The sequence below is a fragment of the Thunnus albacares genome, chromosome 15, assembly GCF_914725855.1.
Source record: "Thunnus albacares chromosome 15, fThuAlb1.1, whole genome shotgun sequence".
NCBI lineage: Eukaryota > Metazoa > Chordata > Actinopteri > Scombriformes > Scombridae > Thunnus > Thunnus albacares.
In genome coordinates this window covers 5,570,681-5,597,012 of record NC_058120.1, presented here as the reverse complement: position 1 = coordinate 5,597,012, position 26,332 = coordinate 5,570,681, and the positions used below count along the sequence as shown (strand labels likewise).

Here is a 26,332-nt window from a genome sequence, read left to right as displayed (position 1 = left end):
AATCTGGTTTTATCCACATGGATGATGAATGGAGAATCTGAGTAAAATTCAGCACTGTTATGCCAGGATGGTCACCTCATCAACAGAAAGGTTACTGAGTCTTATTGCCATAGGCCAAGGCTGCCTTGTCCAGTCACAGATGAAGAATAGGACATTATTTAGTCCAAACCCTCAACAAGCAGAGTCATATGTGGGCCTTTGAGGGCCCTCCAGGCTTTTAGGAAATGAAGAAGGCAATCAAAATGGAAATGTTGCTCCTTTGAAACTACATTTGAATCTCCAAACAGCCCTGCTTGGCCTTATCTTTCACTTTGGTAATGAATCATGTCTTCCCTCTTTCCAATTGAGCCTTTATCTGCTCTCACGCTGTCACTACACTGTCATACACACCCTTTCTCTCTCTCTCTCTCTCTCTCTCTCTCTCTCCCCCTCTTTCTCTCTCACACACTCTCTGTCTCTCTCTCCCCCTCTTTCTCTCTCACACGAACACACACTCTCTCTTTCTCCCCCTCTCTCTCTCACACATACACACACACAAAACCGTGCATAAACAAACAAACTGAGCTTCGTCACCATCCACCTGAGTCACAGGAGATAATCTCTCCGGTTGATGAAGTCACAGGCAGCACTGTCACTGTACAGCATGAGTGTGTGTGTGTGTGTGTGTGTGTGTGTCTGTGTTTGTTTACATGTGTGCATGTACACTGTCTACTGTAAATATGTCATACAGTAGGTTGCATTGCTCAGAGGGGTTGCGTTAGGCAGCATGTCTGCATGATGACTCCAGTATGTGTGGGTAGTGTTGAGAGTGGTGTCACAAGTGGAGACAGGATGGGGGACTCTTCAGGGTTCCACTCAGAAAGTAAAACACAGGAAGCTCAATTTAAAGCTCATACTGGAAGCCTGATAATACTGGTATATTAATAGATGGATGTTTTCCATCATCAAATCTCTTATAGTCCAAGTTATCGTCGTTGCAATGTTATTTAGGATTTGTTAAAGATGAGACTATAATATACAGAAAGCCGTAACAGAAAGCCTCTGTAACAACCTAGGGCATGTGAGGTTTACCAGGTAGAGTGTCACTAACAAAAAGGTGCAATTGGTTGTATCATGGGAAATGAAGGATTCAGTGTTTTTTGTGCTTGACCCATATTACGAGGTAAACGTCAGCATTTCTGCTCAAATATGGGGTGCAGGGTTGAAACTCGATGCCTGGTTTAAACTTTATTCTCAGCTTGACCTCAAGATAAGGTGTTGCTTGTCAAACGTTTGACTCTCAGACTTGGCACGTAAGTGCAATTTATGCAGCCTCCCACAGTAAAACATGACTCACATACAAGAAATGGATTCTCCAGTCAGCATTTTTCTCAGTTTGTTGGGTCAACAACAACTTGAGCAGAAAACTTTATTTCCGATCATGTTTTAAAATCCAACTGGGTAGGTCCATTCGTAGTGGATCACAAGTGAGTCAACTTCAAATAGATAAAATGACTGTCAAATGTGGGAGATTTCAGGAAATTATGAATATTTTGAAGTAACTAATTAGTTTTGTTGCTCATAGCAGAGAGAGAGGAGAAGCTAACTCGATCCATAAGAGGCTAAACAATCATGAAAGCAAATATATCCAGCTTTGTTCTACTTAAACTGAACATAAAAACTAGTACTGGCTTGAAAACAACTTTTCCTCCCTTCGTGTTAAGCACTGCAGCTGTTTAATTGTCCTGTTCTTTTTTTTTTATCTGACTTACTTACATGCTCTGCTGTAAAAAGGTTTTAGTAGCCTGAATAAACCTGGAATAGTGCCTGTGATCACAATGCTTTTAATGTTTTTTAAATGTTGGTTGTAAGCCCTAATTGAGCTCTTGCTGCAATGCCTCTTATTTCATCGGGTTTTATGCCCCAAATGTAGCCTACCTAAGTTGTTTTAGCTTTTATGTAGGGAATTACAAAGTTTAGCTCAGAGGTTAGCACTGTCTCCTGTGTGTGAACATTGGCTAGTTGCACCAGCTGTTTGTAGTTCAAATTTGGCTTTAAAAGTTATACGTGGAGATTTAAGCATCATGAAATTAAAACTGGTTGCAGCACATAAACTAGATACGTAGAAATGAGTTATTACCAAATATTTACATCTACCAACTGCCAGGTGGAACTGTTGGGTAAGCTGAATGAACCAAGTGACAAAGCTAACATTAGCTTGCTAAAATCTGACCTGTTAAGACTGAAGAGTAAAAGAGGTAATACGGAATACGGTTGACATATCCAACCTGACACTTTACATCATATTTCTCAGAAAAAACACAATACAACTCAAATTACCAAATGTTATGACAATAACTAAATGACTGATAAGGTTGGTTAGCTTAGCATAATTGCATTAAATGTAAATAATATTTAATTCTCGCTGTAAACTGCATGGATACTACTAATTCTAAAACACACATATTTATCCAGGTATGCATATATAAATATATCAAAGTCATACCCATGTTCACAAATTGGAAGTTGAGATTATTTTACCGTTGGGCTCCTAAAACTTGTTACTTTTGGAAGTTATATTACAGCTCGTGATGCTACAGTGACTTCCTTTTTACATATGTGGTTGCTTCTCATTGGAAAGCACTACAGATGTTTCCTAGCGACCGAGGTACACATTATTAAAGTTTAGATGAGACATTTTCTAGATCTTCTTTTCTGTCTTTTCTACATATTGATTAAGCAAATCACTTGTAACTAAGAACTTCAGACAGACTTTACATACAAACTTGGTGGATTTACAATTAGCTGGTGGAACCTGATGCTGATGTATAAGGGAAAGTTTGGACCCTGAGGCTGGACGAGGTGGTAACCACTGCTTTAGAACGTCTCCAACAGTCAAGTTTTGGATGTTGTAAGACCTCAAGTAATTGTTTAATGCCAGCATAAATGGCCGATGTCTAATCAGTCTCCATTCAAATGAGTGTTTCAGAGGCAAACCATTGAAATCCAAAATGCATCACAGTTGTTCACATGCCTGCCATTGACACAAATGAGTGACGAACACACCACCATCTATTTTGCGCCTCTGTCCGCATTTCCATCTGAATGATACGGAGCTATTCTTAGATCTGTGGGTGGATAGATGGGCATCATTTAGATTTTCATTTTCAAAGCCTTCCCTCCTCATTGAAAAGGATTTTGACAAAGAAAATGGTTTCATGACAGTTTGCATGCCTTCTCTGTGAATAAGACCTTATTAATATTCAGTTGAACATCAGTTCTAAAAAGACTAAACTTAGACCGGTAGTTTGGAGTAAAAGCTTTATGTATTTCAGTCTTTGTTGAAGACCCGTTGCTGTGATTCTTATCTTCAACAAAATTTGGTAAATTCAGGCTTTCGGTAAGAAGTTCCTGTATGTCACAGAGCAGCTGATGAGCAGCCTCACAACACACTTCTAGGGCCAAGTGAATAAACCATCAAGGTTATGAGTCCAGTCAATGTTGACCATTTGTTGACCTCTGTTAAGACATCATCTTCCCATAAATTCTGTGGTGTTGGGTCATGACAGTAAGGTGGAACGCATGATTCTATGCTCCACCTTCCTCCCCTTTACTCCCACAACTCCTCTTTGGAATTTTCAACATTGTGCAATTCTCAGGATTTCTTGGTTAGCCACTGCCTTTCAGCCTGCAAAAATGTGGAAAATATTTTCACACACTGTGGGAAGAACAGCTATGGCTTCCTGGCCGGTTGATGATGTGATGGAATTGGTGGGATCATGAATATAGTCTATGACTCACTGCTGTTATGTTTCACCTTTAGATACATCATTATCATTTTTACATCATAGACATCCTGCTCAAGTAAAGAACATGCCCCAAGGACTGCATCTCAACATATGTGATCTTTGACATTTGACATCATGATGCATGATGAATGCTATTTACATGCATCATGCCATGCATGCTTAACCTGGTAAATGGCAGTCCAATCCACTTCGCCATTGCTTTTAAAATGATATCGCAGCATTTTAAATGCCCTGTGACTGCGCTGCTTTAATGAAGAACAAGATGAAAATAGAAAGCAGCGGAAGCGACCCTCCTCTATGTGTCTTAAAATGAGCAATAAAAGCCAATAAGCGTCTCTTTAAGACCTTTAACCCGTCCTCAGGGTATTCCCTCTTATTTCGCCCCAGATCAGAAAAAAATGAGGGAGTGACTACTTTGGTCGGTTAGTCATTGGGGAGCTGCAATAGCAGATTTCCCGATTAAACAAGCATGCACTAATCACTAATGGAGCTGTGCTGCAGGATTGAATCAGGAGGACGTCAAATGAATAAATGAACCAGTGAAGGAGAATGAGGAGGATTCCACGGGCATGACTCACTCCTTTATTTTTTAATTCCACAACTTCATTCAGTAGATGGTAGCGAACTAATGTGCTCAGTGTCGGATTTGTTTCTGCTCAGTTCCTTATATTCATTTCCATAAAGTCAGGTGGTCGCACAAAGACTCAAATTGTCCTAAAGATTGTTGCTGTGGCAGAGAAAACATGACAGTAACTTTATGTTCTCAGACTAAAGGCAGATCTGTGTAATCTACATGTGTCTATTTACTGACTAACTGTTGTCTTTTTTTCTTTTTTTTTATAACAGTGCTCTGGGAGGCTCCTCTGCACTTCATATCCCAGCATTCCCCAGTGGAGGATGCCTAATTGACTATGTCCCTCAAGTGTGCCAGTTACTCACCAACAAGGTAAAAGTGTTTGCTATAACTCACTTTACGTTTACATACAGTAGTGTAGTTAAATGCGCTTATATTCTCTCACTGGGGTCTTTATTATATTATGGAGATTATAACCCTTAATGTACAGCTATTTTTATTAATAGCAAGATTCTTTACTCGTTATGTGTGTGAGTGTGAGGTATGAGGATCATTTAGTGCATACAGTATTTGTAAGCCATAGTGCAGCAAAGTATGTGTCCACTTTTGTCAGTACCGAAGCTGTTGTTGTGTGTGTGTGTTAATGTGTGCATGTGCGTTCATGCACGTGTGTCTGTCATCTGCATCAACGTGGGCGTACTGGCCAACCTCCATAGGCTGTCTGAGCGCTCCTTGGCCTCTGCAGGTTGACAGGTAGATATGCAGTGTAGACACGATGTAATGCCATTTTCCCTCAGGGGCGATGCCCATCCCCCCACCCGCAGACCCACCCACACACACACACACACACGCACACCCGCATACACACTAGAGCCCGCATAACTCCCCCACCCCTCCCCATGTCTCCCTATTCACCTGGACTCTAACCAGCGTACTCAGTGTGTCTGGAACACTTTTGTCCCTGACTGACCTCCATGCCTCTGGTTGTTTAAGTCAAGCAGTGTTAGAGCTGCTCCCTCCACCTCGCTGAAAGAGTCATTGGAGGCCGCAGCCTATGCTTGAAAAGCAAAGTCAATAGCAGATAAAAGCAGAGTGCAAGAGGAGAAGAGGAGTCTTGCTCCTAATGTCACCATCCCTCTTTAAGAAAGAAGGAACTAATTACTAAGTGCACTGTCTTTAACCCACATCACTCCCATCGATTTCACCCAGGACCATTGCTTTCTTGAAGTATGCAAAGTGTAACCGTGCTGGCCAGTTGCTGATGTTTAATTTGAAAGAATTTTAAAATGTACAAAAAATGATCTTGAGGGGATTATGATTCTGCTTTTGTGAGAGAGGAGTGTTGCAACTCAATACTGCAACAAACATCTTGCTCCCCTGAGAGCCTTGTAAGGAGCACTGCCAACACAACAGACATAAAGGGGCATGTAAAACAGCATCAGTTCATTAGCCCTGCAGTATATATCATGGTATGTTGCTGCTGTTGTCACTTTTAATTCAAAATTCAAACTATTCTTTGAACATGAGCAAATTACATAGTCAAACTGTAATAATCTGTCCAAACTACACATTTTGAGTATGTAAGTGCAGTGCGTAAAATGTTCTCACGTTGATCTGTATGTACTGATGCCCTCTCTGCAAAGTAGACAGTTGTTGTCTGCGTTAAAGGTGAACTCCACAGATTTTAAACAGAAGTCTGTTTCCAGGTCTTGGGGAGTACTACTGCATACTGTATGTGAGAAAAGTTGTATAAAATTGTATGTGGCTCCAGAAGGAGCTGTGTGTAGTGTGATAAAGCACCAGTTTGGCTGAAGACTACAAGTCTGAAAATGAAAAGAATCTGGGGGTGTGAAGTTAGAAAGAAGTGAGGTCACCAGACCTCTCTAGCCCTCTCCTTATCTCTTCTGGAGGCTAGCAGCTCCAGGCTACATTAGTCGCTACTAGCATAACACACCCAAATCTGTATAGTTGAGTGAATTGGGTCGAGTTGCATTGTGGGTAATGTAGGCACCAAGAAAGAAGAATGTATTGAATAAAAAAGATGTTATCTCTGGTTCTACCGCATCCTTTTTTTAACCTTTCCACTGTGAGTCTGACAACATTATAGTAGTGCAATGCTAAATCGGTTGAGTACTCTTTTAACGGAAAATTTGAGAAACTAGCTATCCGTGAATGGATAGTCATGACAACAAACCATCTGAAAGTGAGAAATTAAAATTGTAGGTGTAAAAATGGTAAATAAAGGTAAGCTGTTTGCTGCCTTTTAAAGAATGCAGCAACCTAACAGAAACATTATCATGACAACAAATCTGAAGTCACCAAATCACCTGAATTGCCATTTGTTTTACCTTCTGTCACTGAACAAATCTGTAGATGTGGGTGGTGATTCACAGGTCTGTGACCAGGTTAGTCATTTAGCTTGTCACAATAGTTAGGCAGAGCAAATGAAGTGTACGTCAATGCTGTTTCTGTATGTCATTATGTATTAGTTATTTGTTCAACCTGGATTTTTTTAACCCTAATGATGAATGTGCTATTAAAGTAGCTTCCAGAGAGAAGAGTGTACAAATGTTAAGTAAGCTAGCTAGATAGCAAGTTAGCTAATCAGCTGAAGCAGTTTAGATTGCACTGCAGCAGTACCTACATAACTTCTAGACTGTGATATTAAAAGGCGTTCAGTGACCCATAACCATTACTACCATCACCATCAAAACTGCCTTTTACACCCCTGATGTTGAGCGTTGGCATCCTCATGTTTATGGCTAATTGTTGAGATTGTGTGTGAACTGAGCCAACATCATCCTAAGACAGTAATTTTTGTACCTCTTTCTCAGACTTCAAACATTACTTGCCATTTGTTGTGGCCCTCAGACTGTTGAGCATAAAGGCACTGAAAGAAAAATGGACACTCTGGCAGGAGTGACTAGCGTTTAACAATGTGTTTTGGAGTTATTCAATAGCAAACACAGTTCAGGCTCATTGCTGTAGAGAAAGAGTAAGCAGAGATAGCAAATGAAAGGAAGACAGAGCAAAGACACAAAGGCTTCTGTATATATCTAACATTGTTTGTGAGATTGAGGCCAAAGAATGGTATAGAAAAATCAGACATCTTTCAATCATCCGAGACAAAAAGATCCTTGTAATCTTTATGAGGACAGGCTGTGCAGTCATTTTGTTCTTTTAACACCATCATTAATTTCCTCCCACTTATTCCAGATGCTGTGATTGTATCGACACAGCCAATACTGTCACATACCTCATCTGTGACTGTGACTATGATTGTGCTGTCTAATGGCATGGCTTAAAAAAATGACTAATGAAAATCAGCTTCAAAAGCTGATGGGTCCTGAGGGTTTTTCAGTCCTCACCTCTGCGTGTCAACTCACATGAAGAGAAGTAATTAGTTGCTTTTAATGTCAGTTATTGATCCTCGCTGGTTTCCTGTATATGACGTGATAATAACAGTCTGTTAAGAAATTGGTCTATGAGAGAAATGCTGAGAGTAATTAATAATCAAAGCAGTACGTGTCAAGTCTCTGCTTCAACTACTCGTACTCTTTTTTTTCCTCTTTATTGTGTGTGATCTAGGTCATTGCTTTCCTCTTACGACAGCACCAGTGTTTTTTTACAAAGAACCCATTTACACCTGCTATTAAATTGCAGTCTGTATCTAGATATGTTCTCAAGGTAACGATCCATCCAGTCACAACATTTAGATTTATAGCTTTTATATATGTGTTCTCGTTGCTGGCATCCTCGTTGCATTTTTCACACATACTATGCAAAGTAGACAGTAGGAGGAAAAGCACTGTCAACAAAAACAATCGTGATCGTCTGGTCGCATTTCTGTATAACCACAGTCTGTTTATATTTGAGGAAGAAAATGTTTTTCTCTCACAGGCAACAGAGTAGATAAGAGTAGATTTCTTTCTGCCACTGTGATTGCTTGGTAAATGAGCCACAATTACTGTGGCGGCATCTCACTCGTTAACACACGATAACATTGAAATGTTTTTTCACCACTTTTGCCAAAAAATATGTCCAAAAGAGCCTTTGGAATCTGCTATTGTGAAATCAAAGGTTGCATCGCTGGCTTTTTGTCATTCAGACACCTGTTGCACAAGAGGAATAGAGTATCATTGCTGGTAAACAGTGGTGAGTTGGAAAGTTTAATGATTCATCACTGATGGATTATTTATAACCTATTTTCCATTGAAGACTTAATTAATGGCCATCGTTAGCCTGAAGGATGCTTGCCCCTTCTCTTCCAGTTAAATTTTCTCATCAATTTCATCCTTTATTAGGTAGTGAATTTGGATGCCTAGTTTATTATGTCCAACAGTGCACAAGCATTTAATGATATTAAGATACGCTGTAAAGCAACTTAATAAGACCCATTGGATCCTCGGTTAATTCCTATATGCTCACTTGCCGTATCTTTTTATTGGATATTCATTTTTGAAGCTGGCATGAATGAAAGTTAAAGTAAATATAAAGAAAGAGACAGCTGGTCTTATTATTTCTGTGTTTGTACAAGGCTGTTTTATCCTTTTGGACTGTGAGAGGAGTAATGATTTATTGACTCATCTGACATGAGAAGAATCTCTCTAACAACGTAAAATTGGTTCATTCACGGTGTTTAGGGTTAGTTTACAAAATTGATTTTCTTTGAGCATAGGAGATACTTACATTAGAAATGTATTACAGTGATCTTAATCATGCAAACAATAATTTCTCTCTGTGCATCTTGCGCAGCTGTAGTGTTTATCTTAATCTCATTATTTCAATTCAGATTGTGTCACAGAAGTTTATCTTATACAGCACCAGTCAAAGGTCTGGACACACCTCTCCATTCACTTGAATGAGAAAGTGTGTCCAAACTTTTGACTGGTGCTGTATGTAAAAGTGATTCTGCGCTTATTCAGACATGAAACCGACACATTAAATAGCTATCAGATTACCGTAGAGATGTACGTCTTAAAAAGGCTTAAAACAATTACGCTTTTCAACTAAATTTAGTCGACAAACATTATCAAAACAACACAACTCCAACAATAAATTAAAAGAAACTTCCACAAGCTTCTAAAGCTCCCTTTAATTGATTTCACTTTAATTCATCTCCATTAAATCCTCACATTTGCATTCTGAGCTGCATGCTAACAACAGACTGACCGGCCGCTGATCTCTTGCTAGCTTGGATGGGAACTCTCTGCATATGTTCTGTAGCTGAAATTCCACTTTTACCATTCAGATTTTTTGTAAATGACCTACAGTATTTCATTAAATTACAATGCAAAAAGTCATGGATGTCAGGTTTGTTCATTTATAATCATAAGAAATTCTGGCTTGGTTTAAAGAGTAACTACACCCTGTCTAATAATCCTGCTCACACTGGTACCATGCTACATCAAAGCTGGGTGTGGTCACAACTACAGCAGACCAGAATTATATCTTTCAATCCTATGGAGGCCAGTGCAGCTAAAGTATGTTTTAATTCCTTCCAAAATCTAGTGTGGATTTAATTACCACACTGAACTTTCACAACTTTTCCCAATGCCTGCATCATAATCAGGTCTAAACTAGTGTTTTCAGACTGTATAACAAGGCGTTTACATACTATAAGCCATGATCAAAAACATCCCTGCTTTCACTGTCAGTGAAAATGCATGCTTTCATAGGAGCCAACAACAGTAGACAACAGATTGTTTCTGCCACTGTGATTGTTATACAGTCACTCTTTCTCTGTAAATAAAGAAAAGAGCGATGACGGGTGAGAGGGGATTGTGCAAGAGTTGAGGCTGAGAAAAGAAAATGAGATTTTTCTCACAAATATGAAGATACTAAACAAATCACAATTTCATGTGACTTTTCCACTGTGGCTGAGATCCAATTAGAAGTATACTGTGTGCACTTGTGCCTTTCATCAACATGTAGTGACATGGCATAATGAAGACTGCATTTTAATTATTCATAAATGGCATCAAGCAGACAGCGATGTCAGAGAATATATTCAGGGTTCCTACTTTCTCTGATTATTCTTTTTTTCCAGTGCAAATTTTTACTTTTAGTATTGGGATTTTGACACATACTATGTGTATATCTTTTCATATCATGACCAAAAGGCATTGATTTTTCAAATGAATTTGTAGTCAGATATCAGATCAGTCATTTTCTTATGATATGAAAACCGGGGGTGGTGTGAATGTGTATGTGACAGAGAGCGAGAAGAGATTTCTTAATCACACAGCAGGAAGCACTTCCGGCGTTATTGCATCACACTCCCCACAGACACATGCACAAACACAATAAATGGATGCGAGGGCGAGGGAGTGATGGGTGCGGGCAAGTTTGAATACCTGCAGAGCAAGATCACCTGTCTTGCATCACTCAGAGCTCCAGGCAGCCAATAGAATGACTCGGCTGACTTGGCAGAGTGACGGTGGGGGTGGGAAATCCTTTCTCAGTATGGGTGTGAAAGTTCAGTGAGCCACAGTTCCCTTGAAACAGACGCACACGCGGACACACATGCAGTGTAACTAAACAAACAGCTTATAGTGTATGCGGCCTTGCAGCTTTTGAGAAAGCTAAATTGCTGCCTCCACTGTCCCATGTAAACATAATTGAACAGGAGGCTGAGTCACAATGCGTGTCTGTGTTTAAGAGCTCTTGCAGAGATGAGACCCGTCACACACGACTGTGCGTATCAGAGATTACTACTTTCCTCTACAAAACGCCGTCATTCATACATGGTCGATGAGTAATCACAGCCATGCAGTAGCAGTGGGTAAGGAAATACTGTCTCCGGCTTTACTCATGATATATCCTGTCCTCAACTGAACCTCACACTTTTACTACATGTGTTTTGTAGATGATACACAGACACAACTCTTGGAAGTAGGTTAATTGAACATTCAGGAGAAACCCATAAACATTTTATTATGCATTGTCCATACAGTAGCAAAAGTATTGCAATACTTCTCTTGCACTGCAGAGCAGAGCGACTTGTTTAACAGCAGATATTTAACTCTAGAACTGCTCTCCTTTCCAAACTTTGCAAGTTTATGACTGCTGGACAGTATTTTAGATTTTTTTCTTCTAGTTAAGAGATATATTTGCCTCAACTTTAATAAATAAAGTGGATTGTCTTGTAATATTTCACAGGGTTTCCCCCAGCATGTTGGCACAAGTCTAACTTAAATTAGTTCATCATAAATGAACCTATAGTTGGTGTTAATCAGTCCTCAAACTTACTTAAACCTGCTGTTCGACCAGCAGCAGCGTTGGCACGTTTCTATTTTCTACGTGCTGAGTTTCCTCTTCACACTTTACCACCTGATTGTGTCTGATAGCTGTTTCCTCTGCTCTTCAAAGATAATCTTTTATTGGCCGACATTGCAACATGCTGCGACATGAGTGAATTTTAAGCCATGGCACACCTTCATAGTGATTTTTACCTTTTATTTCTTCCATTTTGATATGTTGCTATTGTAAAGTTGCCTTTTTATGTGGTAAAACGGTATTTAAAATGTACAGTGCTTTACAGAAAATTGTAAATAAATCTTCACCCCATTTGGCCTTTACATAAGGAGTGCCTGGATGCCACGGCAACCACTTTTGGAACCACCATATGTGCTGAATGTCTGAAACAGTCTCCTCACTCATTAAATATGTGACTTTTGCTGTAAGATATAGCACCTCAAAAGTTACTTTCATAGTTCTGAAAACTGTCATTTGGCATGACGTTAGCAGAGACGGTTTTTGTTTCGTTCATGTAGGCCTGCCTGCAGAAAACCTTCCCTCCACTAATTCTGATTCTGAATTCAATGCAAGGCAAATTCATGGATAACTAACACATCCCCTCAGGTGCGGTGAAATGCATTTCACCCTGATGCAAACTGCTCATGTCCCCAGTGTGAATATCTAATTTTAGGAATTCTGCTACAGATTTTTCTTCATTTTATTCAATAATCTTGAGCGTGGCCCCATGCAACGATACATCAGTATCCTGCTGAGGATTGGTCTCGCTACAGTAGGTGAATGGAGCCGGTCACCTTCATGCCTGGCTGGCTGACTGCAGGCCTTCTCACCTGCCCAGGACGCTCAACAGTCGAATGAGCCCAGAGCTTCTCCTCTTTGAGCTTAAAGATAATCGCTAATCACACCCGTCAACACGCAACAAAGACACTCTGGTCATGTGCTCACAAGAGTAGAAGCTGTGCTTTATTTTAATATGCCAACACAAGTCTTAAGTTCCAACTAATTCAGTTATCGGTGGTTTTGATATGTAGGAAAAACAGGTGGATCACCCTGGGTTTAATTCCACTGACTGACTGGGTCCTTTCTGTGTGTTGTTTGATCAATGATTAGCAGCAATTTCTTGAAGGTTTCACACTCTTTGTTGTCTGTTCAAGGTTGTAAGACAGTCTACCTTAAAACAAGCTCAACAATGTGCTCCTTCCTGACATGATGCACATGGTTTCATGTTGCTCATGAGATGATTGAAACGGTTAAACCACATTTTAGGTGAGAGAAACTGAACACATAGGCTCTGTATCAAAACCAAAATGGAGAAATTGTATTAAAATTAACACAGTACCTGCAGCAGACTCTTTTCTAGTAACATTTGACAGATTCTATGGTAGAGCTTTTAACACCAGCTTATTTGGCTGTCAAGTGGTAAGCTAAAGACTTTGTACTCGTGTGACATTTAAATTCGCCTGTACAAAGATTGAATGTAATACGACTTTTGTACTCTGAGCCGTCTGGTTTTAAACCGAAAGCAACCATTACAACGTTCACCTCTGTTAATCTTTCTCCCGGCCACGGCATTGTTTACATTCTGGGTAGGTTTGCTCTGAAAGCACCGCCAGCTTTTTCTCTCAGGCTGCACACAGAGTGGGAGTAAGCACTGCCTAAGAGGCCTAATCCAGGGCAAGAAAGACCCTTAAACCATGCGGACGGGACAGGTGCTGAGGGGGATGAAAAGGAAGTGAAGTTGATGTGATGGAAAATAATAAACACAATATTCTTATTCATTAAAGGGGATGTGTGTAAATGTTATTTGCTGCAAGGAGCCTCCTGGCGGGCCAGCGGTGTAAGACCCATAACCATGGTTTAACAGTCTTTATCACCTCTCACCCCCTCTCTCACCATGTTTTCTGTCACTCTCTACTGTCACCAAGCAAAATGCCATTAAGATAAACTTGAAAATAAAAGATAAGGGGACCAAGAATGCACTGCTGTTCAGAACCAGTATCTTACTCACTCACTGAGGTAGAGCATTGGCAACTTAGTGACTGTGCATGTGTAATGTCCCATCCCAACATCCCTTTTGCAATCAAATTTCATTAAAAAAAGCAACAAATCCAGTAATTCTCTTGGCAAGCGTCAGCTAGTTTCTCTTGAAGGGAGTAACCCATATGGACATCACATCATTAAACCAATTTCTGTCCTTTAGTAATGTACCAAAATGCCATTTTTTCCCTCCCAAAACCTATTCAGTTACTTAAAATATATCTGTTTGTAATGATCAAAAAATCCCCTAATTTCTTTTTCACTTTGAAATCTGAGTGGAAGTGATTCAGATCATTCTTCTATCATATAGTAAAGTAATATGAGGCCATACTGTAACTACATGTACACTATCATTCTGTCATTCTTTCTTGTTCATACACCAGTATTACATAAGTGGGACACTTTTCATGAACAACGCACACAATTTCTAGACCTTTATTCTATAACATAACTGGAAAATAAAGTGTTTTGTGCTGTCACGATTTTATAATGAAAAGAAAGTCATACAAGAAAAAGTATGAGCTCAGTGCATATCTACTTTACTGCAGGTTACACTGTTCATGTACAGTTTCAGAAAAGGAAACTGGGAACACATATTGGTCTCTCTATTACGTCTTTATGTTAATCTAAAAGGCACAAATATCAAAAAAATAGACCTTTATTAGTTGTTTTTTCCCCAATGCCTTCTCCTCATTAGTCACTCTTCAGATTTTTGTCATAGTTTCATGACAAATGATTTTGACAGATAAAGTATTAGCACTCTCATAGAGCCACTACCAGACAAAACCAAACACTGTTTTGCTTTTTCCCTTTTTCACTGTCTGTTAATCCCTCTGCTTTGCTCTGTGTAGGTGCAGTATGTCATCCAAGGCTATCACAAGAGGAGAGAGTACATCGCTGCGTTCCTCAGCCACTTTGGAACGTGAGTAACTGGAGAGGACCACATCCTGTCTTCGCAAATGTGTCTTCCCTCTTTACAAGAAAGTACTGCAGAATAAGACTTAGCGAGGCCTTGCAGACACATGAATATAATATCAATGTGTGTATTGCAGGGGAGTGGTGGAGTATGACGCCGAGGGATTTACAAAACTCACACTTCTACTCATGTGGAAAGACTTTTGCTTCCTAGTACACGGTAGGAAAGTCAAATACTCTCCATAGCGGGCTCAGATTTTGATCTGCCTGCATCACATCCGATGCGGTTACCTTACGATCCTCATTCCTCTCTACGTGTCTCTCGTTGTGTCCCTCTGCTCCTCGTAGTGGATCTCCCGCTGTACTTCCCCAGGGACCAACCCACCCTCACCTTCCAGTCTGTTTATCACTTCACCAACAGCGGTCAGCTCTATTCTCAGGTGCAGAAATCGTATCCTTACAGCCCACGCTGGGATGGCAATGAGATGGCCAAGAGGGCAAAGTAAGTAGAACCTGACATGCATTTTTTTGGAAATTATACCATATGTTCTGTCTAGACTTAAAACCCATTTAGAACATTTAGTAAATAAACTTGTCAGATATATGAGAATAAATATGTATTATAGGCATTAGACATGATAGAATAGGCCTGTGTTATGTGGAACGTGCAGCACATTGGTTGTTTGTTGATCTTCACAGATTTTATTCCACCCTCAATACACATAAACTGGCATGACCTCATTAGAGTAAATCTGTAGGCGTGGTCTGTCTTGATCAGTGTTTGCTCTTTGAATGGCAAAGGTTAATTACTGCAGTAAATATTTGAAAGATCTAAACGACTATAGAAACAAAAAGCATAATGTGTTTCATTCATAAGTTATCTGATTGTCTACTTGTTTTTTTACTCATTTACTTATCTGTATCAGTCTTCCTCACCAAAATATCTGTAAATCTGCTTAAAAATCTTATCTCTAAGCTCTTAGATTTGAAAGTTTTGACTCAGCAAAGGTGGTTTGAAACAAAATTCTGGTAATTTTAAAAATAGGTTTTATTCTCATAATTGTGGCGCCTCTGACTATGAGTCATTTTCACTCAAGAGATTCAGAGAGTGCTACCTCGGCAAAACAATGTATATCAATGCAAGCAGCGCTAACATCCTAATGCTTTCCAAATAAACTTCAATTATACATAAATCATTTCAAATGCTTGTTTAATGAGTCTGTACAACCAGCCAGCTAACCAAACTAGCAAACTAACCATTCATCTGCAGTAATAAACACATAATTCTATTTCAACAGAGGTAAAGAGATTCTGTATTTATTAAAAACAAATCAAATGTAATGTCTTTAGTGAACTTTAGAAGTGCTAGTAGCTGGATTTTGCTACCTTTGGACACAGCCACGCTAGCTGTTTCCCCCTATTTCCAGTCTTCGTGCTAAGCTAAGCTAACAAGCTGCTGCCTCCATTTGCATATTAAACAGACAGATGTGAGAGTGGTATCGATTTTCTCATTTAACTTTGGCAAGAAAGAAAAAGATAAATATAAATCTATGTGCTTGAAGTCTAACTTGACACAATCACACATACACACACAAACCTCATCGCACCTTGTGGACTCCTGTTTTTTTGGGGGGTGGTTTTACCCTCTTTGATTTTTGTGCTTGTAGTGAAGTTATGTCTCTGGTTTTCCCTCAAGAGCGCTTACACATGGACATCTGTAGTTGTAACAACTAAACAGAAACTGCCTTTCATCTGTACTTTGATACATGCTGGGGCTGGGACTGACCCAGTGAAATTGTCAGATGCTTTGAAGCAGTTCAGTCCCAATTATTGTCACATTTTGATGTTTTATTTGCTGTACTCTCTCATTTCCCCTTCTCTCTCTCTCCCTCTCTCTCTCTCTCTCTGTCACTTAGGGCGTACTTCAAGAGCTTCATCCCTCAGTTCCAAGAGGGAGCCTTCGCCAATGGGAAACTCTAGTACCCTCTAGCTTAAATACATGCCTGGAGAGTTGCCTGTGGGAGTATGTATGCGAGCGTATGTGTGTGTGTGTCTTTGCTCATTCTATTGTGTACCTGTTTATGAGTATGCAGACTTACATATGTGAAATGTACTGTACGGTACTAGTACAGTGAGAATGACTGTGTGCTTTCTGCACACAGACTCTGCGAATTCCACACTGTTTGACCTTGAGATGGTTGGCTCTTATTCAGCACCTTCACTTTTCATTATAGTTGTAGTGAGAAGACACTCTGCTGCAGAAGTTTAGAATAAATTGTCCAGGCACCGCAGCATGCTACAGCTAAAACCTTACAAAAGCTAAAACTCCCACAAAATCTCTGAAATGAGCTCAGAATTTGTGTTGTAGACATAAATAACTAATGTCACAATAAAATTCTTCCACTTCTAAAGGATTATGTGAAAATAGCAGACACACAAACATTATAGAAATAGAAAATCTGACGGGAACTAGATGTGCGTACAATCTGTCTCTCTTACCTGACGATAACTAGTATTGTTTTATTGTTCTGTGCCAATGACACCTGGATTCAAGCAGTCAAACCACAAAGGGTTGGGCTCACAACACTCCAATCAGAGATGGCGTGCTGTGAACAGTTATTTGTTGATATGCAAACAATATGTAAACCATTAACTACATGTAAATCTCAAAGAGCTGCGAGCACCTGTGTTGACTGTTTATCTTTGTCACACATATGATTGTCAAGTTTGGTTCCACTGTTCATGTTAAAATGATCTCCAGCTTGTCTTTTAGTGATCACAATACTATGTGTGTTCATTCTGACCATTAAAAGCCATGCGAAGTCTTTAACTGACATGTCGACAGTACTGTAAGTTACTGAGGAATGTGTTCTTTTGTCAACATTTCTATCCAGTAAAGAAGTGTGTTTCCCCTGACACTGTGTCATGTTTTTCTCCTTTGTCTGCACTGTTGTTAGGCAGTTAAGTCAGGAAATAATCATAGGAAAAATGTAAGTGGTTTTATACCCTGGAAACATCCTTGTCAGTGGACACTTGTGGTTTGAGGTGAGATCACAAAAAGTGTGATTTCTGTTTGTCATGGGAAAAATAGTGTTGGTTATTTCAGGAGTGTTTTATTCCCTGTCATCCTTTGAAAAGTTTTAAGAATGTTTTGTTTGCATTTGATAAACAAGCAATAGGAACAGCGAATGGTTGCCGCTGCGTCTGCTTCCCGGCGCCACTGATGCCAATTTCAAACAGGCAGTTACAGGACACATCACATCTGCAGCTCCTGACTACCTCCAATCGTACTTACCACCTGTACCATACTGTAGCTGTTATTCATCATCTTTAATCTCATCATGCAGCAAAATAGAGGGAGTCATTTAAAATTGAGAAAATGGTTAGGAATATAATATGACTCATAGCCTTTAGTAAGTCATAAACATTGTTAGTTGACCCAGACTGGATAATAAAACTTTGAAGCTAATGTTCCAAGTTTCTCTTTACTGATATGTTTGTTCACTGCTGGTGAGGAGGAATCTAATTCAGGTAACTCAAATACCAGTAAAAATTAACTCCTGTATCATTTCCCTCTGTGCGGTAATCACTGCGGTCACTAAGAGAACCGCAGGGACAACTTAAAAATGTTGAATCATCATAAACTCCAATGGCTGTGGCAAATATCATGCATTTTCACAAGAGTGGCAGCCACACACTTGGATTGCAGCTTGCTGCTGTTGCTTTGAGCTACATGCTAAAATCAATATGCTAACAAGCTCACAATGACTTTCTAACCATGCAGATGCATGCGGCTGTTGTTCACAATGTTCGCTAACTTAGTTTAGCATGTGAGCATGCCAACATTTGATAATTATTTAGCACTAAACACAAAGAACATGAATGTCTGCACCAAATTTCATGGTCATCCAACACTTATCAAGATATTTTACTCAAAGACAAAAGATACAGAAATGTCGGGTGATAAAAAAAAAAAGACATCTAGTGATTAAAAGAATATTCTCTAGAAGATCAGAGGATCATTCAAGTCATCTGAGAACCCTCAACTTCCCTTATCTAGTTTTGTGGCAATCCATCCAGTAGATGTTAAGATAATTCAGTTTAAACAAAGTGCTGGACCTTCTCACTTACACTGCATCCCAAGAGTCATGTGACCAGTTTGGCAAACACAGAACAAGAAAATATTTTTCAAATAGAGCCAAAAACACTGCTGAGTGAATAATACATTTTAGGGGAAATTATTTTTCAATAACGCACTATTTGTGTGCCTTCTTACTCCCATAATAAATCTTGAAATGACTTCTCTCCAAATGTGTACTTTCATGTGTACACCTTAATGCCTTTATAAACCACAAAGATGCTGAGAATTAGTAAAGGAGTGTTCTTACAAGCCCCAACTGCACTTGTGTAATAAGGAGCCACAGCACAGAGGATGAGTGTGTGTATGTGTGTGTGTGTGTGTGTGTGTGTGTGTGTGTGTGTGTGTGTGTGTGTGTGTGTGTGTACGTGCATGCACATATTCCCATGCATGAATGTGCACATGCATGTGCTTGAGTGAGGCAGAGTGTGCGCTTCCTTGTTTTCATCATTAAATATGAGGGTCATGGTTAGGGGTCCTTCCTGGCCTTAGGCACAGCCCTTTGCTATATTTATTGTTGGTAATGCAGCAACTGTCAAGTCTAATTGAGAACTATAGGGTGAATGTATCTGGGGCATTTAATAGCATCAAGGCTCTTAATAAAATAATTAAAAAGCAAGATTCTTTTTGTCTTTTTTAATGCCCCGCTCCATGTTTCTTGCTCTAACCTTTCCCGACCTGCTTTCAAAACATCTCTGTTGTCAGCCAAAGGACGAGCTGCTCTCATTTTGGAGAGCTGGGGGGTGTTCCAGTTCAAAGGAGGGGTAGCTGGATGATGGGTAGCATCTTTAACAAGCATGGGCAAAGAATAGTTTAACTTGACAGTCAACTGTAGACATCATGAGTTTGCACCCAAAAGGTACCAATTGATTTTCAATAGTGACAAATCTGAGCGTGGATTTAGCCCTGTGGGTGAAACTCAACATGCCAGAACTGAATCAAGGATTTACATTAGCTGAAATAACAAGAGTGATTGAATCTTTAGCTTGAAAATCATTCCCTTGAATACAGACTATGACATTGCATTGAGAAAAGTACCCCAACTTTGACTGTGAATCTGAAAAAACACTTTCACTCCTGAAGTTAAACTCAGTCCTTGATGCTTACCCAAGTTGGCATAAGCCCTTTAAGTAACTTGTAAACAATTCCTTCCGAAGTGGCTATAACTGTGTCGCTCTTGCAATGCTTAAGTCACATTTAGTTTTCCTCCTCCCTCAAAAGTGTCTGTGCCCAAACATGGCTCACCTTTACACGCTTTTAAGCAACTTAACATGGATTTATCCTGTGTAATGATCCTGTGAAGGTGCTGCTCAAGGTACCTTTTGAAGATGTGTTTCTCAGCCCCCTGAATCACAGTGCAGAGGTCTGCCAACCCTCCAAGCTAATACTCCAAATCCACTAATCCAGCCGTCTTTAAGAGATCTCAACGGCAGTCGGATGGAATAATTAAAGGCTGGAATAATTAGCTTGGAATCTCTGGACGGGGGATGATTAAATTGATGAGAGTGGGGTTTTTTTGTGGTCCGTCAGAGTTCACGCTTTGCTGGACCGGGACTCGATTTGAGGAACGATTGAATATGATTCAGATCATTTTTCCCTTGGAGGTTGAATGTGCGATTTTGTGGTTGCTCTGCTTTGTTTTAAACATTTTCTTTACTCTGTTGCATGGCTTGAGGTGAGAATTTCATCTGCTTCCTAGCCTTTCTGGTGGCGGGACAGCTAACCTAACCGAAGCTAACGCACCAGAGTAATGAGCATCCGATGGAGGGCATGGCCTTGCGGTTGCTAACAGAGGACCGTCTGCTGCAGAAGCAGGTGTCCTTAGCTCAAGGGAACCGGCAAACATGAATATTAGCATTAGATTAACATTAACTGCTCTGGTGACAACCCTATAAGCAGCTAGCTCGGAGGCAGTAAGGACCTGCCAGCCTGGAGAACTGACAAGTGTGTGAAACAGGATCACTTAAAGCTCAGCAACGAGCACCTTCCTGGGCAATAACCCGGAGTTAGCTCTCAGCATCACTCACCCCACTTCACCTTAGAAGTCGGGCTACTTGCCGGAAACTTTTGAGGAGTGTAAAAGTAAGTTGTCAAAGGCGGACAGAGTAACGGGAGTACGGCACAGATGCAGGGAGTGTATAAGGAAAGATGATAACAGAGAAGGAGGGAAAGTGTGGGAGAATGATTGAAAATCCTGAGTCATCACCTTGTGCCCTGAGATGGTAAACAGCTGGGGCAGTAGCAAGGAGGTAATCAGAAGGAAACAAGGAGCATCCAAAAGGCCTGAATATGTCAGAGAGCGGTAAAGGCAGACAGCCGCCTTATCCGAGATTGTTTACTTGTCTCTCTTGTCACCGTGTCCAAATCGCCCAATCTGTCAGCCTCGCCTGATTCTTTTTTTATTATTTTGTGTACTGCAGCTTTTTGACTTATATTTCCCCGGAAAAGACTAAAGATAAACAGTTAGCCAAGTGAAGAGGAAGGAGGAGGGGGGGCGGGGAGGGGGGGGGTTGAAATCACAAACTCTAGTGACTGTGGGGTACTTTGTGTTTTGTCTACAAGTACAAATTCAGACTGACATATGGGGAGTTTTCTTTTTCTTCCCCCTCGTCCTTAGCGTGTTTGGAGGGAAGGGGGTTGAAGAGGAGTGTGTGTGTGTGTGTGTGTGTGTGTGTGAGAGAGAGAGAGAGAGAGAGAGAGAGAGGAGGGGTGGATTTCAGAGGCTATGCAGCATTTGCGATGCAGCGTAGGGTTGTTGATGCGAGCCATGTTGAGGATGATGGAGCTGAGAGGCTTAACTAATTTTGGAAAGAGAGAGCAGGAGGAGGAGAGCGGAGGGGGGATTTGGGGCCTTTTGTTACAGCCTGTTTGATCTGGGAATTTGAAAAAAAAAAAATGGCCCAGAGATGTCGTGAAAATGAGAGAATTACTGCTTGGGTCCCTCACTCTTCTTTTTTATCAAACTGAAGTAGCACAGGAATTCTAATGCACTCTAAAGTCAAAGCAGCAGATATTTTTCTCCCCCCCTCTTGCTTACAGATAATAACTGGATCTAGCTAAACCCTGATTGTTAATTGCTAATTACTCCTCGTACATGAGAAGCCAGGAGAGCGTAGCTAAGCTGATCAAATGAATCTTCGCTCTGGAGCTTGTAGGTTTTCCCGTTTTGTCTCGTCTTGGTGTTGTAGAGGCGTACTGGATGGGCTTGTTTTCGATGGCTTTTGACAAGATAAAGACAGATTTTTGTCAAAGAGGGGAACGAGCGAAGGGGGGGGGGCTCCCTCCACATTTTCCCTTGGGTGTGATCATAGACACTTGATTTAAACCTTTCATGGGTTAACCAAAGCACATCCCGCAGGTGTTTTTTCTCTGGAATACAGCTCTCAGTTCCCCTGCATTAAGTAAGCAGTTTGGCCTTGATTCAATATGCTTGATTGTCGTAGAAGATGAGACTCAATTTGCTCAAAAATAGTCAAACTGGCACCCTGTGTTTTCTTTGGCAGGAAGAGGATTCAAGGCTTTAATGGAGGTTTTAAAGGTAATGTTTGGCAACAATCGCTCATTTATAAAGCGTTATCTCAGAATCACTTTATGATCAGATAGTGAAATTCAGGAAAAAGCAGAATTAAGATCAGTCATGCTGGGTGGATTATTTCAGTGTGTGTACTGACTTTAATTTACTCCTCCTGTTGTGTGTGTTCTTTTACTCCTCGGCGGCCTTCATCTTGCCTCTCACCCCCAGATTCCTCCCTCTCCCTCATTTCCCTCCATCCCTGCCTCCCACCACCAGCTACCTGAGGAGCTGTCATTCTGGATTGCCGCGCTGTCGGTTCATCCTGTCAGGCTGAGGGACGCGTTCTGATCAGCCGTGGACACTGATAGACCTGTCAGGTGAGATGACAGCTGCAAGTGAAGACGCACACAGACAGGTACATGTAATGTGACAAGACTCCTTCATCCCTCCACCACCACCGCCACCGCCACCCTCTCATGCTTACCTTCACTTCGCTCCCCCCCCCCCCCTTTCCGAAAAATAAATATCCATGCGTTGGAAGTTGGAAGAGTGCACAAGGGATGAGCATGTTTCCTGACGAGTTGGAGGAAACTTTTCATTTGAGGCTGAGCGGATGTGATGCAGCCACGTGATGATGCTTGACTAGGGGATCGGTTTAGTATCATGTCAACTTGCAGTGTGAATGTTGTTTCTGCACACGGTCTGAAAGTTTTCTATCCATCTTATAAGCCAGGCCATTCATACACTACACATATTTTGATAAAGAAACATTAATTATCCTGCTGAACGCAATATACTTCTACAGTATTGAATATAGTGTCTGATTTGAATGGTTTTTCACATGATACGAGATCATCTGTTGTACAGCACCGGGGAGGGAAGCAAGTGAGCTACATCCAACTTGTGTTTGTTTGAATATTCTATTACAATCTGAGTTTCATATTGTTGCTAAATCTACAGTATTACCCGAGATCGAGGCTGGATTACCAACCAAGCTAAGGGCCGGGTTATGCTTTTGAGTGTGTGTGTGTGTGTGAATGATGAGAAACTCCTCCTGATGAACAGGTTGGCACCTTGCATGGCAGCCTCCGCCATCAGTGTGTGAATGTGTGTGTGTGAATGGGTGAATGTCGGCATGTAGTGTAAAGTGCTTTGAGTGGTTGGAAGACTAGAAAGGTGCTATATAAATGCAGTCCATTTACCATTTGTGTTGTCCAACAACCTCAGAGGCCAGAATTGTGTGTAGTTGTTCTGAACAGCCGCACTCAAAGGCAGAGGGAAAAGCTGGCTGAGAGCAGAGAGAAGTGATATTGTTTAAAAATGGGGATTTCAAGTTTTTTTGTGTCTCTCCTGGAAGACATTCATAGTGCTGCTTTGGTTGTACACATGAAACGTTACAGAAATAGTTCTGTAAAGAATACAAAAAGAGAGCCTGGCTCCTTTCTCACCTCCACACAGCTGAGTTTAGTTGTGAAGTGAGTGTGAATGTCAGATTGTCGGTTTCAGACAGTTACAAATTCAAATTCTGACATCAGAAAATTGTAAGCAGATGTAAGCATGTAAACTATTTGACCGTCCGACATGCAGTTCTGATGGAGTATATTGGTACCTTCAAGTGAGAAACTGCCCTGGGACCACAGGGCCGGGGCCCCCAGATGTACCGCATGTCAGTTGGTTTTAGTCATTTAATTAACCGCAAATTTGTTTGGCAGTTTATGCCACTAAGCGGGTGTTAAGACCGGAAAAAGCCACACATTAAAAAAAAGGTTACATTGGTAGGGGCGTGTTGTACCAGCAAGACAATGAAATACAATCCAGAAGGTCCAGCTTGAATTTTTTGAGTTGATTTTGAAGGCTTCTCAGACACCAAAACACTGTACAGTGGTTTGCAGTATTACCAGGAGGGATCTAAAACTCTTGAAAGTTATCACAGCGGCAATCATTTTATCCTTCGTCATGATTATCACGAGGTAAACTGAAATATGTGATCAGTAATCAATAAAGTAATTGACCAGTAATGTGTTCTTGCATGTATTTGGCTGGCCAGAGGGGCAACTTGTGGGATGACGTTGCATTGAGACAAGTTCAACTTTTTTGTGGGCGACACTTAATTTTTTAGCCAGAATTCTTTGTGTCGCCATTTGCATCAACACAGTGGTCCCATTCAATGAATGAGGGGACTACATTTTTTCGCACAGTGCTGTTGTCTGTCTAAGTTCGCCTTAGGCACAGTATCAACTAAGGCGGGCTCTTTATTATTAACTAATCTTGTGACTTTGTCTTGTAGAGGGATCCTGTCTCAAGATCTAGTTTTAAGACTTTTATTATTTTAGTTTCAATTGCACAAACTAACTAGCACACAAGTTTTATTCCAGTGAGGGGTGTACTGTTTCTGTTCTGGGCATTTAAGGAAGCTTCCATTTATAGTCTGGTGACAGTCTACATGTGGACATACACAATACATATGATGCACAGAGGGTGGAAGGTGGGGGTGCTTGCTCCAGGGCACGCTAACAAGTTATTTCAACCATGCTTGAGATATTTGTTAATTCTGATGTGCTGCACTGTGGTGGAGCCAGAAAACAAGGCACAAAAAATGAAATAAAGCCAAATGTCCTAGTTTGAAATTTGATACACACAGATGTACTTGAAGTAAAAGATATTTTACTGTTACTATTTGCTCATCTTTTTCAACACTGCTCTTACTCAATATCAGTTACAGATGTAGGTTATTATCTCAATTAAATGCAAACAATTATCCAAAAGCTACATATAAGCAACAATCTAAAATGAAGCATGTAGTGACAGTGCTGGGGTGGAAGTCTTGAGTTGTAATGTCACATAAGTGGCAAAATAAAAATGGCAATCAGTGTGTTTGTTCAACTCTCCATGCAGCAGCCACACTGCCTCAGTGTATCCACACATCACTGCTCACTGGCAGCTCTGCAACATCAGGTCTCACCTGCTTCACAACCTCAGCACAGCTGTAAACTGTTGACCTCTATCTGCTCCTTTGGCCCAGTGGGTCATGTCCTGGAGGACTATGGGTAAAAATACAAGAAGAGGAGCAAACACCGTGGTTGTTGCAGCAAATGAGATAAGAGCAAAGGGTGAGTGAGGGTGGGAGGAGGAGGGCGAAAGGGGTGGCGGGCTGATGGTGGTAGTGGGTGGGGGCGAGAGGGTGGGGGAGGGCTCGTGCCAAGTGACACAAACCCCCCTTGGCAGCCTAATTAAATTTTCCACTTTTCCACACTCACATTAAGCCTCCATCGAGTCGGAAGGAATGGACGCACCGGAGGAGTCGACCCCAGGAAGAAGATCAACCACCACCCCCGCCTTGTTCCTTCCCATTCCTTCCTGCAATTCCACATTCATTTTTAATCAATTATTGCTTTCCCATAAGACATTAGAGACTAAAAAACTTAATTTTCTGTAATGTGTGTCTTTGTTCCATTTTGTAAAACTGTTGTTTCATTGAGTAGATATTAAAGCTTAAAGTGTGGTATGGTTCAGTGTAAATTTTCTTGATCGACAGCTGTCTCGATGTATCACAGTCAGTTAGCGATGATTGCTGCTTACTTGTCCCGCTTCAACTCCACTCAGGCTCCACCCTGCAACCCAAATTTAGATTTTCTGGCCCAAACAACTGGAGAAGATGGCAGCAAGTTTTATACATCTCTTCAGAAACCTATGTCACAGGCCATGTGTTATTTCTGTCATCCTTGGCCGCCATGCAGTGTAGTTATAAGTAAACCAAAAAGACAAGTGAACTGTTTTAAAGATTCTGCTTAGTGTGTAAGGTAAGTTTGGGGGGAAAAATGAATGATGTTGTGTCCAAGAGGATAAGGAAGTCTATATTAGCCCTTTTACATTTATTTTTACAATCAGTTTTGATGATGGGAATCATATCACGCCCCCACCCAAAAAAGTTTCCAAATACTGGAAGACAACAAGTCAAGCTTCTTTCCAAAGATTAATATATTGAAATATCAGTCTACATGGAAAAACTTGTGGGCACCTCTTCTGCAATGTTTTGATAAGATGAATGAGGGTTGACTTTTGGCTTCTTCATATCTGCTTTGCTGTCAGTAGTGTTGTAGAGAAGAATG

At 40.7% G+C, this 26,332-nt stretch overlaps 1 protein-coding gene and 1 long non-coding RNA gene across 2 annotated transcripts in view; both read left to right on the top strand.

Annotated features, from left to right (window-relative positions):
• babam2 (BRISC and BRCA1 A complex member 2) overlaps positions 1-17,487 on the top strand; it is an 80,622-nt gene extending 63,135 nt beyond the window's left edge. Inside the window, exons 8-12 of the mRNA XM_044374057.1 lie at positions 4,635-4,734; positions 14,508-14,578; positions 14,709-14,791; positions 14,920-15,073; positions 16,488-17,487. Of these exons, the coding sequence (XP_044229992.1) occupies positions 4,635-4,734; positions 14,508-14,578; positions 14,709-14,791; positions 14,920-15,073; positions 16,488-16,551 (472 nt within the window). The 3' untranslated portion in view covers positions 16,552-17,487. The remainder of the gene's footprint in view (positions 1-4,634; positions 4,735-14,507; positions 14,579-14,708; positions 14,792-14,919; positions 15,074-16,487) is intronic.
• A 3,319-nt stretch (positions 17,488-20,806) lies between these two features.
• LOC122998609 lies at positions 20,807-25,631 on the top strand. Its single transcript, XR_006407452.1, has 4 exons — positions 20,807-22,110; positions 22,213-22,247; positions 22,452-22,600; positions 25,487-25,631. It is a non-coding gene; the product is annotated as an uncharacterized LOC122998609 (long non-coding RNA).
• Positions 25,632-26,332: the final 701 nt, after the last annotated feature.